The sequence below is a fragment of the Aythya ferina genome (assembly GCF_964211825.1).
Source record: "Aythya ferina genome assembly, chromosome: 28".
In the NCBI taxonomy this organism is placed as follows: Eukaryota; Metazoa; Chordata; class Aves; order Anseriformes; family Anatidae; genus Aythya; species Aythya ferina.
This window is the reverse complement of record NC_140325.1, coordinates 1383215-1396704: the sequence shown is the minus strand read 5'-3', so window position 1 is coordinate 1396704 and position 13490 is coordinate 1383215. Positions and strand designations below refer to the sequence as shown.

General features: G+C 72.4%; 2 protein-coding genes and 1 long non-coding RNA gene across 3 annotated transcripts; all 3 read left to right on the top strand.

The window, feature by feature from the left end:
* The first annotated feature begins 483 nt into the window (after positions 1-483).
* On the top strand, positions 484-1803 carry LOC311424615. Its single transcript, XR_014686135.1, has 3 exons — positions 484-623; positions 1437-1459; positions 1617-1803. It is a non-coding gene; the product is annotated as an uncharacterized lncRNA (long non-coding RNA).
* A 302-nt stretch (positions 1804-2105) lies between these two features.
* On the top strand, positions 2106-4414 carry ZC3H10 (zinc finger CCCH-type containing 10). Its single transcript, XM_084500211.1, has 2 exons — positions 2106-2222; positions 2738-4414. The coding sequence occupies exon 2, from the start codon at positions 2769-2771 to the stop codon at positions 3945-3947; it is 1179 nt and encodes a 392-aa protein (XP_084356337.1). The 5' UTR covers positions 2106-2222; positions 2738-2768; the 3' UTR covers positions 3948-4414.
* A 501-nt stretch (positions 4415-4915) lies between these two features.
* Positions 4916-13320, top strand: ESYT1 (extended synaptotagmin 1). Its single transcript, XM_084499925.1, has 31 exons — positions 4916-5239; positions 6080-6121; positions 6261-6395; positions 6482-6555; positions 6673-6745; positions 6820-6909; positions 7045-7100; positions 7194-7317; positions 7393-7569; positions 7836-7918; positions 8040-8088; positions 8175-8264; positions 8348-8440; positions 8541-8612; positions 8705-8791; positions 9500-9649; positions 9738-9875; positions 10111-10287; positions 10389-10471; positions 10582-10630; positions 10745-10834; positions 11091-11186; positions 11285-11356; positions 11467-11553; positions 11643-11789; positions 11883-12031; positions 12131-12226; positions 12313-12444; positions 12529-12634; positions 12744-12793; positions 12895-13320. Exons 1-31 carry the CDS (start codon positions 4931-4933, stop codon positions 12926-12928), a joined length of 3210 nt encoding a protein of 1069 aa, XP_084356051.1. The 5' UTR covers positions 4916-4930; the 3' UTR covers positions 12929-13320.
* Positions 13321-13490: the final 170 nt, after the last annotated feature.

The window sequence follows — 13490 nt, the reverse complement described above, 5'->3', positions numbered from 1 at the left end:
GGGCAGGTTGGGGAGGGGGAGGAACCCCAACCTCATTCCCCAGCAGGAATGTTTTAGGGTTTCTTTTGGGGTTTTTAAGCAATTTTCTCTCCCTCGCCTGCTGAGGGGGGGCGGCGGGCCCAACCTTTCACCTCAGCCCCCGCCCCAGGTCTGTGCACCTCTGGGGCTGGCTGGAGGTTTATTTAATTTTCTACTTTAAAAAAATAACGCTGAACCTCTTGATACAAGACAAGAACCCACCCAATTATTTAAAATGTGGGAAATCTCCCGAGAAGCCCCCCCCGCACCGCCTCTGTTCCCCAATAACCCCCTGACGGGTGTGGGGGGGGCGGTGGCTCTCTCCCGCCGTGCAAAATGGCGGCCGGCGCGCGGACTACATCTCCCGTCGTGCCCCGCGGGGCGTCCGCGCCTCCCGTCGTGCCCCGCGCAGGGGGCGGGGACTCGGCGCCCGCCTATAAATAGGCCCCGGCGGGGGCTCCAGGCCTCTCTCGGCCGCCGCCATTTTGTCGGCCGCCGCCGCCGCCCGCCTCCATCCGCCGCCATCCGCCGTTGGAGCCGCCGTTAACGCCGCCGCCGCCCGCCGGGACTGAGCGCGGCGGCCCCGCGCCGCCATGAGGGCCAAGGTGAGCGGCGGGGGGCGGCCGATGGCGCCTCGGAGCGCGACGCGGCCTCGGATGCGGCCTGGGGGGGGTGCTGGGGCTTGGGGGGGGGCTTTGGGTGCTGAGGGAGCGGGGCAGGGGCTGGGGGGGCTGGGCCGGGGGGGGTCTGGGTGCTGGGGGGGGGTGTCCCGAGGGGGGTCCCCAGGTGCCGGGGAAGGGGGGGGTCCCTGGGGGGGGTCCTGGGGGAGGGGTCCCTCAGTGCTGGGGGGTGCCGGGGAGGATGGTCCCCGAGGGGGTCCCTGGGTGCTGGGCAAGCCCTAAGGGGGGTCCTCTGGGTGCTGGGGGGTCCCTGAGGGGGGTGGGGGTCCCAGGTGCCGGGGATCCCTGGGTGGAGGGTCCTGGGGGGTTCCTCAGTGCTGGGGGGATGCCGGGGGGGATGGTCCCCGAGGGGTCCCTGGGGGGTGAGGGTGTCCTGAGGGGGTGGCAGCAGGGGATGGGCCCTGAGAGGGTCCCTGGGTGCCGGGCAGGCCCTGAGGGGGTCTCCATGGTGCTGGGGGATCGCTGAGGGGGTCCCGCGGTGCCGGGGGGGGTCTTTGGGTGCTCGGGGGGTGTCAGGGTGGGCAGGGTCCCGGGGAACCGGGGCTGTCTGTGGGGGATGTTCCGGTGCCCCTCTTGCAGCAGGACCAGGAGCGGGTGCAGGGCCCGGGGGTTGCTCGGGGCGCGTTGGGCTCAGGGGGTCGGAGGGGTCCGGGGGCTCCGCGGGGCTGTGTCAGGGGAACCCCGGGGGTGCCGGGTCCCGGCCGCGCTCACTCACCGGCTGCTCTCCTCTCTCCGCAGTGGCGCAAGAAGCGAATGCGCAGGTAGGTGGTGGAGGGGGGGCTCCCGGGGGGTGCTCCCCGCGGGGCCCCGGGCCTGGAGCTGCCCCTTCCGCGGGGCCGAGGCCCGGGAGGGGGGGGATCCCCGGCGGCACCGGCCCCGTGCCCGGTGTGCGAGCACCGCTCCGCGTCTGTCCCCTAGGCTGAAGCGCAAGAGGAGGAAGATGAGGCAGAGGTCCAAGTAGGCGCCGCGCCCGGCCCCGGAGCCCCGGAGCGGAGGAGCCGCGGGGGAGCAGCACGGGGAGCTGGCGGCGGGGCCGCGTGGGGACCGGGGCTGCGCTGTGTAACGGCCCCGGGGCCGCCAATAAAGCTTGGATGTGTTCGTTGGACGCGGGCTGCTGCTGCTGTTGGGGGGCGGGGGGGCGCCGGTAGGGACCGGGGGGCACCGGGGGCAGGGACTGGGCACCGGATCCCGGGTGCTGGGGCCACGTGGAGGAGCACGGGGGTGGCGGCGGGCGGGGCCCGGAGCGCTCCAGGCCGGGGCCGGTGCCGGGGGTGGGTTCGGGGCCGGGGGGCGGCGGAGCAGGGCCCGGGGGGGGGCCGCACCGGGCCGGCGGCGCGCGGCTGTGACGTCACGGAGCGGGAAGAGGAGCGCGAGCCCCGCGCGGCATGCCGGGAAGTGCCCCCTGAGGCTTGTTCCGGGTCGCCCCGGAAGCACCATAGAGCGCTTCCGGCCCGGCGCAGAGCGGCAGCCGGAAGGGGCCGCTCATTGTTGGCGCTGGAGGACCCGCGAGGAAGCCGCGAGCGGGTGAGTGCGGGGCCGGGCCGGGCCGCGCCGCACCGGGCGGGGCCGCTCCAACACCGGGGGCCGCCCCCGCGCCGCCCCCCGGGGCCTCGAGGCGGCCGCGGCCGCTCCGCTGTGAACCGGGCCCCCCCAGGCCGCGCTCCGGGCCTGCCCCGGGCCTGCGGGCGGTTGCCATGGTGACCCGGGGGGGGGGAACCGCGCCCCCACCGCCCCTCCCGGTGCGACCGGGCCCGGGCCCTGCGGGGCGTCACGGGCCGGCGGCCACGGTGCCCCGGCGGCTCCTGGGTCCCGTATAGGCCGCCCTCATGAGGGCACCGGCACCGGGCGGCGGCCGCGCGGGGCTGCCCGGGCTCTGCCGGTGACTCCCGGAGCCCCCCGGGGCCGCACCGGGCCGGGCCGCGCCGTCTCCTGCCCGCGGTGCCCGGGGCTACCGGGGGGTGGGGGCCACGGTGCCCCCCGGTGCCGCCGCCTTGCGCTCACCTTGCCCGCCCCCCTCCCTCCCTTCCTCCTTCCCGCAGTGCCCCGAGGCCGGCGGCCCCCGCGGCCAAGATGCCCGACCGGGACGGCTACAACAACGGCGGCGGCGGCGGCGATGAGGTGGGCGCCAACGCGGACGACATCTGCCGCGACTTCCTGCGCAACGTCTGCAAGCGGGGCAAGCGCTGCCGCTTCCGGCACCCCGACATCAGCGAGGTGACCAACCTGGGCGTGCGCAAGAACGAGTTCATCTTCTGCCACGACTTCCAGAACAAGGAGTGCGTGCGCCTCAACTGCCGCTTCATCCACGGCACCAAGGAGGACGAGGACTGCTACAAGAAGACGGGCGAGCTGCCCCCGCGCCTGCGGCAGAAGGTGGCCGCCGGCCTCGGCCTCTCCCCCGCCGACCTGCCCAACAGCAAGGAGGAGGTGCCCATCTGCAGGGACTTCTTGAAGGGCGACTGCCAGCGGGGCGCCAAGTGCAAGTTCCAGCACCTGCAGCGGGACTACGAGTACGAGGCGCGGGGCATGGCCGCCCGCGAGCAGGGCCTCGGCACCGCCGTGCGCCGCTACGACGCCATCTACGACCCCGACCGCTACGACGACCACGAGCCCGTGCTGAAGCGGCGGCGGGTGGACGGGCTGCACTTCGACACCTACGAGTACAGCTTCACCAGCCCGCGGACGGTGGAGTACCGGCTGCTGGAGGAGGAGAACATCATGCTGCGCAAGCGGGTGGAGGACCTGAAGAAGCAGGTGAACAACCTGATGGCCACCAACGAGGTGCTGCTGGAGCAGAACGCGCAGTTCCGCAACCAGGCCAAGGTGATGACGCTCAGCTCCACCGCCACGGCCACCGAGCAGACTCTGGCCCCCACCGTGGGCACCGTCACCAACTACAACCACAGCATCGCGCAGACGCACACCACGCTCAGCAGCCAGGCCCTGCAGCCCCGGCCCGTTTCCCAACAGGATTTGGTCGCCCCCGCCGGCGCCCAGGCAGCGCCCCCGGCCAACGCCGCCCCCCCCATGAACCCCGAAATCACGCCGCTCTCGGCCGCCCTGGCGCAGACCATTGCCCAGGGCATGGCCCCCCCGGTCTCCATGGCCCCGGTGGCCGTTTCGGTGGCCCCGGTGGCCGTTTCGATGGCGCAGCCGCTGGGGGGCATCACCATGAGCCACGCCACCACCCCCATGGTGACGTACCCCATCGCCTCGCAGAGCATGCGGATAACGGCCATGCCCCACTGACCCCCCCGCAGCGCCGCCCACCTCGGGGGGGGGCGAGGACAGGAGGCAAGCGGGAGCCGAGCCCCAGCGTGGGATGGAGAAACTGGGGGGGCTCGGGGGGGGGGGGCACAGGAAATGGGGTGCCCCCCCGGTGGGTGGCCACAGCCACCGTTAACCCCGAGCAGCTGCGCGTGGGCTTCAGCGTGGCGGCGAATTCAGGGAAATGGGGGTTAACGGGGGGGGGGGCACGGGGTGTGGGGGCCTCACGGTGACCCCAGCCCCTCTGCTGGCCCCCCCCAGGACAGAGGGACAGCCGCGAGGGGGGAGCCTTGCTCTGGACTCAGCCCCCAGCTCGGGGGGCTGTGAGCCCCAGCACCGGGGCTCGTGGCACGGCCGGGGGGGGCAGCACCCTGTCCTGGTGTTGTGCCCCCCCCCGGCCCGTGTAATGTTTTCGGCTATTAAAGGACGCGACCTGCGTGCGCTCTGCACCAACGTGGGAGTCAGTGGGGGGAGCAGGGCTGAGGGGGGGGGCAAAGAACCGAAAGGGGGGGGGCAGGACTTTGTTGGGGGGGGGGCAGGACCTTTTGGGGAGGGGGTTCAGGGCCTGGGGGGGGGTGTTCAGGGCCGGGGGGGGGCTCAGGACCCGGGGCTGCCCCCTCCCCGCAGGCCCTGAAGCCGCGGCCCCACGGGCGCTCCAAAAAAGGGCAAATGGCGATATGGGCAGGAATGCAAGAATTATGGCCGGGGGGGGCACGGGCGGGGTCCCGGGAGGGGAGAGATGGGGAGGGGAGGGGAGGGGAGGGGGGGAGCGGTGCGCCCCGAGAGCCCCGCCCCTTCCCCGCAGCGCCAATCAGCGCGCGGCACTCCGGTCCTTGGCGCCAATAGGGAGCGGGGGGCGTGTCCTGCGGGGAACGGGCGTGGTCTGTTGGAGGGCGTGGTTGTGGGCGTGGTCACCGACTGCCTGGGGGCGTGTCCAGCGGGAGGGCGTGGCCAGTGTTGGCGCGATGGAGCCGCGGGGCGCGGGTTCGGGTCCCGGTCCCGGCTCCGGTCCCGGCCCCGGTTTGGGCGCGGCGGCGCTGGCGGCGCTGGGCCGGCGGCTGCTGTGGGCGCTGCCCGCCTACGCCGCGGGGCTGCTGGGGCTGGGCGCGGGCGCGGTGCTGCTGGCGCTGGCTCTCTACGCCGGCTGGAGGCGGCGGCGGCGAGCCCGGCAGCGGGGGCTGAGCCTGGCCGCCCGCCTGCAGAGCGACGAGGAAGCGGCCGTGCGAGCCGCCGCCGCCGGGCTGGGAGCGGCCCGCGGGGAGCTGCCGGCCTGGGTAAGCGGGGACCGCCCGCGGGGACCGCCCGGAGACGCTGCCTGCGGCGGGAGGGCGGCGGCTGCGGCCCCGGGGCGGGGGGGCCGGTCCCGTTCCCGGTCCCGTTACGGTCCCGTTACGGTCCCGGTCCCGTTCCCGTCCCGGTTCCGTCCCCGTTCCTCTTCCCCTTCCTGGTCCCGGCCCCGGTCCCCTTCCCGTTCCTCATCCCGGTCCCTGTCCCCGTTCCTCATCCCCGTCCCGGTCCCTATCCTCATCCCCATCCCCTTCCCGTTCCCCTTCCCGTTCCCCATCCCCTTCCCGTTCCCCTTCCCGTTCCCCATCCCCTTCCTGGTCCCGGTCCCGTTCCCGTTCCCCTTCCCGGTCTCGTTTCCCCTCCCCGCATCTGCTGCGCTGCCCCCCCCCCCTCCCGTAGCCCCCCGCCGCATTGCACCACCCCCGCTCCGACCCCGATGTCCCCCCCCCGGTTCCGCTCCCCCCAGGACCCCGCTGCCTCCCCCCCCCCCAGCCCCACCCTGTGCCCCCCCCGGGGTGCCCGTGCCCGCAATCCGTTATCTCCCGCGGCTTCCGCCGTGCCGTGACTCACGGGGCTCGGGGGGGGGCCGCTTCCTGCCTGCCTGCAGCCTGGGGCGACCGCAGAGACCACATCCCCCCCCCGGGGGGGCTGGGGGGGGGCCGGGACCCCCCCATATGGCACCCAACGCGGTGCCCCCCACCCCGGGACCCCCTGAAGGAGCCGGGCATTGGGCACAGCCCGGGAGGGGGGGAGAAACTGAGGCACGGGGCTGGCGGTTACCGACCCCCCCGCGGCACCGGGGGCCTCATAAGGTGCCCCCCCCCCAGGTGAGCTTCCCGGACGTGGAGAGGGCAGAATGGCTGAACAAGGTGAGGAGCACGGCCCTGCAACACCACGGCCACCGCCGTCCGGCTGGGCGCTCATCCCCTCTGTCTGTCCGTCCCTCTGTCTGTCTGTCTGTCCATCTGTCCGTCTGTCTGTCTGTCCCTCCGTCCGTCCGTCCTGCAGGTCCTGGCCCAGGCCTGGCCGTTTTTCGGGCAGTACATGGAGAAGCTGCTGACGGAGAGCATCGCCCCGGCCATCCGCGCCTCCAACAGCCACCTGCAGACCTTCACCTTCACCAAGGTGGACATGGGCGAGAAGGTAGGAGGGGGCTGTCCCCCTGTCCCCTTGTCACCCCCGCTCCTCCCCCCCCCCACGGCCCCCCTCCCTCACCGCTGTCTCCGCAGCCCCTCCGGGTGCTGGGGGTCCGGGCGCACCCTGGCACCCACAAGAGGCAGATCCTGCTGGACCTCAACATCAGGTGAGCGGGCAGAGACCCCCCCCCGTAGCTGCTGGGGCTCCCCCTCGTTATTTGGGGGGGGCGGCAGGATGGGGGGGTCCTGCTAAGGCCCCCCCTCACCACGTCCCCTCTCCCCAGCTACGTGGGTGACGTCCAGATCGACGTGGAGGTGAAGAAATTCTTCTGCAAGGCGGGGGTGAAGGGCATGCAGGTGAGGGGGGGGGGCTGTTTTGGGGGCTGTGAGGTGGAGAGGGGGGGTCTGCATCTCAGCGCTGCCCCCCCCAGCTCCACGGGACGCTGCGGATCATCCTGGAGCCCCTCCTGGGGGACGTGCCCATCGTGGGGGCCCTCACCATGTTCTTCATCCGGCGCCCGGTGAGTGCCCCCTCCGGGGGGACCGACAGCCCCCAGCCCCCCAGACAGGATGGGGCTGGGGTCCCCCAACCCCTCTGCCCCCCCTCAACCCTTCTGACCCCCCCAAACCCCCTCTAACCCCCCCCAAAACCCCAGACCTTGGACATCAACTGGACGGGCATGACCAACCTGCTGGACATCCCGGGGCTCAGGTGAGCCCCAGTGCTACGGGGGGGGGGTTCCCAGCCCCCAGGGCCGTGCTAAATCATGTCCCCCCCCCCTCCCAAACCGTGTCCCCCCCCCAGCTCGGTGTCGGACACGATGATCATGGACACCATCGCCTCCTACCTCGTGCTGCCCAACCGCCTGCTGGTGCCGCTGGTGCCCGACCTGCACGAGGCCGCGCAGCTCCGCTGCCCCCTGCCCCGGGTACGGGCTGTGTGGGGGGGGTTTTTTGGGGTTTTTGGGGGGGTCCTGGCACCCATCTGACCCCCCCCCTTGCAGGGCGTGGTGCGCGTGCACCTCCTGGGTGCCCGGGAGCTGCGCAGCAAGGATCGGTTCATGGGGGGGCTGGTGGAGGGCAAGTCGGACCCCTACGCCGTGCTGCGCGTGGGCACCCAGCTCGTCACCAGCCGTGTGGTCCCCAACGAGCTCAACCCCACCTGGGACGAGGTCTACGAGGTGAGGACCCCCCCCCCGTGCCCCCAGCGCGGCCCCCTCCCCCACTGTGTTGGTGTGTGACCCCCCCACCCAAAATGTTGGGGGGCTGTGGGGACCCCTCTGTCCCAACCCCTGTGGGGTTGTGGTGTGTGTGGGGGGGTTTGGGTGGCCTCTGGTGGGTTTTGGGGGGTGGGAGCACCCCGAGGGGACCCCCCCGTGGTAATGCTGGGCCTAAGGACCCCCCCTACCTGTGCCCCCCCCCCTCAATTCACCCCGTCCCCCCCCAGTTCATCGTGCACGAGGTGCCGGGGCAGGAGATGGAGGTGGAGCTGTTCGACAAGGACCCCGACCAGGACGACCTCCTGGGCCGGTGAGGGGCTGGGGACCCCCGGGGCTGCAGCCCCCCCGCTACAAAAAAAAAAAACAACCCCCCCCCCCCAAAAAAATAAACCCACCAAACCCTGAGCTCACGGCCGCTCCCCTTCCCCCAGGATGAAGCTGGATTTCGGGGAGGTGCTGAAGGCCAGGGTGCTGGACGAGGTGAGGAGGGGGCTGCGGGTGGGATTTGGGGAGGGGGAGGGCACAGGGGGGGGCCGTGCTGACCCCACTGTGCCCCCCCCCCCCAGTGGTTCCCACTGCAGGAGGGGGGCCAGGGCCGGCTCCACCTGCGCCTGGAGTGGCTGACGCTGCTGTCCGACGCCTCCAAGCTGCCGGAGGTGAGGGGTTGAGGGGTGGGGGGGCCGGGGGGGGGCTCTGCCACGCTTAACGCCCCCCCCCCATCCCGCTGTGCCCCCCCCAGGTTTTGCAGAGGAACCGCACGATCACCGCCAAGCCCGACCCCCCCTCAGCAGCCATCCTGGTCGTGTACCTGGACCGGGCGCAGGAGCTGCCCGTGAGTGGGGGGGCTCTGGGGGGGGGGTCAGGGGGGAGTTAGGGGGGGCTATGAGGTGCCCCCTGACCCCCCCCCACCCCCCAAAAAAAATTCCCTGCAGATGAAGAAGCCGGGCAAGGAGCCCAACCCCGTGGTGCAGGTGTCGGTGCAGGACGTGACGAGGGAGAGCAAGGTGGGGGGGGGGCACAATGAGGCCCCCGGGGAGGGGAGGGGAGCTGGGGGGGGGGGCTGGGGGGGGTCCTCTCACATCGCACCCCCCCCCAGGTGGTCTACAACACGTGCTCCCCCGTCTGGGAGGACGCCTTCCGCTTCTTCCTGCACGACCCCGCCAACCAGGACGTGGACATCCAGGTGGATCCCAGCCCCCCCCAAAAAAATCTGCCCCCATTCCCCCCGTGCTACCCCCCCAAAACCCTGCCCCCCTTCCCCCCGTGCTTCCCCCAAATCCTGCCCCTATTCCCCGTGTGCCCCCAAAATCCTGTCTCCACTCCCTCCTGTGCTCCCCCCAAAATCCTTCCCCCAAATCCTGCCCCCATTCCTCCTGTGCCCCCCCCAAAATCCTGCCCCCATTCCCCCCATGCTGCCCCCAAATCCTGCCCCTATTCCCCTGTGTCCCCAAAATCCTGCCCCTGCTCCCTCCTGTGCTCCCCCCAAAATCCTTACCCCAAAATCCTGCCCCCACTCCCCCCCACACTCCCCCCAGACTCCTTCCCCCAAATCCTTCCCCCATCCCCCTGTGCCCCCCAAATCCCATCTCCATCCCCCCCACGCTCCCCCAAACTCCTCCCACTCCCCCAAAACCCTTCCCCTACACCCCATACCCCCCCCAAATCTTATCCCTACCCCCCCATGCCCCCCAAAACCCTTCCCCCAAATCCCCCCCTACCCCCCCGCGCCCCCCCCACATCCTTCCCTCTCCCCTCACTCTCCCCCTTCCCCACCCCACCCCCTTTTCCTCCCCGTTCCCCCTTTTCCCCCCCTTTCCCCTTTTTCTCCCTCTCACCCCTTTTTCTCCCCTCTCTCCCCGCGCCCCCCCCGTGCCCCCCCCGTGCCCCCCAGGTGAAGGACGACCCCCGGCAGGGCTCCCTGGGCTCCCTGTCCCTGCCCCTCTCTCGCCTGCTGCAGGCTCCGGAGCTGACCCTGGCGCAGCCGTTCCCCCTGCAGCACTCGGGGCCCTGCAGCCGCCTCTACATGAAGCTGGTCCTCAGGGTGAGGGGCTCGGGGGGGGGGGGGGGGGCTGGAGGAAAAAGGGGGGGGCCCTCCTCACCCCGCTGACCCCCCCCCCCTACGCCCGCAGGTTCTTTATCTGGACGCCCCCGAGGGTGGTGCCCCCCCCCCGCCGGGCACGTTGGAGGTCCCGGTGGGTGCCGATGGTGGCACCGGGAGCGCACGGCGGCCCAGTAAGGCCAGTCCGGACCCCCAGTTTGGCAGCGAGGTGGGGATGGGATGGGAATGGGGGGGGTGGGAAGGGGGGCAGGATGGAGCTGAGGGGCTGGGGGGGGTCTTTGGGGGGGGGGAGTGGGGCTGGGGGAATGGGGACAGGGTGTGGGGGGCAGGACCCCCATTGTGCCTGGTACCCCAAAACACCGTGTCCATGTCCCCATGTCCCCCTCCCCGTGTCCATGTCCCTGTCCCCGTGTGCCCCCCCCGTCCCCGTGTCCCCCCCCCAGGCCGTGCTGCGGATCCACCTGCTGGAGGCCGAGGACCTGGTGGCCAAGGACAACTTTTTGGGGGGGATGGTTCGGGGCCGCTCCGACCCCTACGCCAAGGTGCGCGTGGCCGGCCGGGCCTTCCGCAGCCGCGTGGTGAAGGAGGAGCTCAACCCCCGCTGGAACGAGATCTACGAGGTGTGGGGGGGGTCGGGGGGGGGTTGGGGGGGGCTGTGACCCCCCCCAGAGCACGGTTGTGGTGTTGGGGGGCCCCTCGGTGACCCCCTCCCCATCCCCAGGTGGTGGTGGACAACGTCCCGGGGCAGGACGTGGAGTTCGACCTCTTTGATAAGGACATTGATAAGGATGATTTCCTGGGCAGGTGGGTGCTGGGGGGGGGCTGGGGGGGTCTGGAGGAGCTGGGGGGGGGGCGCAGCAGCGGTGGGACCCCCCCTAACCCCCCCAATTTCTCCCCCCCCCCACCCTCCCCAGGTGCAAGGTGCCGCTGCGCCGGGTGCTGAGCAGCCGCTTCGTGGATGAGGTAGGAGAGGGGCTGGGGGGGGGCACGGGGGGAGGTGGGGGGGACACCTGGGGGGGGAGGGGGGCACACGGTGGGGGGGGGTCTCACCCTGCCTCTCCCTCCCCCCCCTCCCAGTGGCTGCCCCTGGAGGAGGTGAAGTCGGGGCGCCTGCACGTGCGGCTGGAGCGCCTGGAGCCGAGCCCCAGCGCCGCCCTCCTGGAGCAGGTACGGGGCTGGGGGGGGCACCGGGGGGGGGCCCTGAGCCGGGCCCATCCCCCCCCTCATCCTCACCCCCCCTCATCCTCACCCCCCCTCATCCTCACCCCCCCTCCCCATCTCCCCCGTCCCCCTTCCCGTGCACCCCCCCTGTCCCCATCCCCACCCTCACTGCCACCCCCCATCCTTCACTGCCCCCCCCACCCTCCCTGTGCCCCCCCCCATTCTGTGCCTGCCCCCCCCCTCCATGGTGCCCCCCCCCCAGGTGCTGCACACCAACAGCCTCCTGCAGCCCTCCCGGGGCGAGGAGCTCTCGGCCGCGCTGCTCTCCGTCTTCCTCGACCGCGCCGCCGACCTCCCGGTGAGTCCTGCCGGGGGCCTGACCCCCCCCCGGACCCCCCCGACCCCCCACCCCCCTCGGTGCCCCCCCCCCCCAACCGCTGTGTCCCCCCCCCCCAGCTCCGCAAGGGCTCCAAGCCGCCCGCCGCCTTCGCCAGCCTGGCCGTGCGCGACGTCTCCTTCAAAACCAAGGTGGGACGGGGGGTTTGGGGGGGTCCGGGGGGGTCTCAGTGGGTCTGGGGGGGTCTGGGGGTTCCTTGGGGGGGGGTTGCTGACTGCTTCTGCCCCCCCCCACCCCCCAGACCTGCGCCCCCAGTGCCGAGCCGGTGTGGGATGAAGGCTTCTCCTTCCTCATCAAGCGGCCCCACGTGGAGGTGCTGGAGCTGCAGGTGGGTGCCCCCCTCCCTGGGGGGGGAGTTTGGGGGGGGGGGGGTGAGTGGGATTGGGGGGGGGGTCTCTGAGCCGCTGTCGCCCACAGGTGAAGGACGAGGGGGGGCAGCCCCTGGGCTCGCTCAGCCTCCCCCTGCCCCAGCTGCTGGCGGCCGAGGCGCTGGCCCTGGACGGGTGGTTCCCCCTGGCCGGGGGGGGGCCCCGCAGCCAGGTCCTGCTGCGGGCACAGCTCGGGGTGAGTGGGGGCATTTTGGGGGTGTGGGGGGGGTGGGGGCACAGACAGCACCTTCCTCACCCCCCCCTGTCCCCTCTCGGCCCCCCCCCCCAGGTCCTGGTGTCGCAGCACTCGGGGGTGGGGGCCGGAGCTGCCCCCGTGCCGGGGGGGGACCCCGAGCCCCTGGAGGCGGCGGCGGGGCAGGAGGAGGAGAGCGGGGCCGGGGGGGGGACCCTGCGGCAGCGCCTGCCCCCGACAGAGAGGTAGGGCTGGGGGGGGGGGCAGGGGCACCCCTGGGACCGGGATGGGGCCGCTCAGAGCCTCAGCTTCTCCCCCCACCCTTTTGTGTCCCCCCGCCAAAGCCGCACGGAGCAGGAGCCGGGGGGGCCCCGCCTGCAGCTCACGCTCTGGTACCACGCTGACGAGCGCAAGCTGGTGGCCATCGTGCACGGCTGCAGGTAAGCACGGAGGGGGGGTTGCTCAGGGCAGGGACCCCCCCCCCCAGCACCGTCACCCCCCCCCCACACCGAAATACCCCCCCCAGGCAGCTGAAGGCGCTGTCCAAGGAGCTGCCCGACCCCTACGTGTCCCTGGTGCTGCTGCCCGACCGCAGCCGCGGCACCAAGAGGAAAACCGGCGTGCAGAGGAAGACCCTGAACCCCGACTTCAACGAGAGGTGACGGGGGGGGCCCCCTGGGCCGGGGGGGGGCTGCCCAGCCCGTCCTGGTGCTCCTCACCCCCCCCTGTGCCCCCTCCCCAGGTTCGAGTGGGACGTGCCCCCCGAGGAGGCCGCGCGGCGCAAGCTGGAGGCGCAGGTCAAAGCCACTGGGTCCTTCATGTCCCGGGAGAAGGAGGTGCTGGGGAAGGTAGGGGGGGGGCTGGGGGGATGTGGGGGGGTCGGGGAGGGGGGGTTGGGTGGGTTCAGGGGGGTGTGGGGGGGCACAGAGCCCCCCCTGAGCCCCTGCTCTCCCCCAGCTCCATCTGGACCTGGCGCAGGTGGATTTGTCGGAGGGAGGAACCCACTGGTGAGTGTGGTCGGGCTGGGGGGGTCCTGGGGGGGGGCAATGCCTTTATCTTCTGCCCCCCACCCCAATTTCATCCCCTCCATCTCTCCCCCCCCCCACAGGTATGAGCTGCGGGATGAGCGGAGCAGCCCCTAACGCGCCCCCCACCCCCTGCTCCCCACTGTGCCTGGGGCCATGCGAGGGGTGGGGGGCACTGGAGGGGGGGCTCATCCGGCTGCCCCCCCCCATCACGGCCCCCCCGCCTCGCCACTGACCAAAGAAGCCGGGGTGGGGGCCCTGCAGCCCCCCCACCCCCCCGCCTGCGCAGACTGTTATTTATGTCGTGCCTTTACCCACCGAGAAACCTCCCCCAGCACCCGGGGGGGGGGACGCAGGGGTCGTGTGTGCCCCCCCCCCCAACAAACTGCTGGGAGCTGCTTTTGTCAGAGCCGCCCTCACCGCTGCTGTGCCACCGCCGCGCCCCCCCCGCGCTGCCTTTGGGGGCTGCGACCCCCCCACGCTGCCCAGCAAATAAAGGAGGGAGGAGATGGGACGGCCGAGTCTTAATGGGGCCATGGGGTATGGGGGGGGGCACGGGGGGGGGGCTCTGTCCCATGGGTGTCCCCTGCTGGGGGGGGTCCCTACCTTGGTGCCACTTATGGGGTGCCAGCTTTGGGGGGGTGTCTTTGGGGTGTCCCCATGGTGGTGTCCCTCAGCG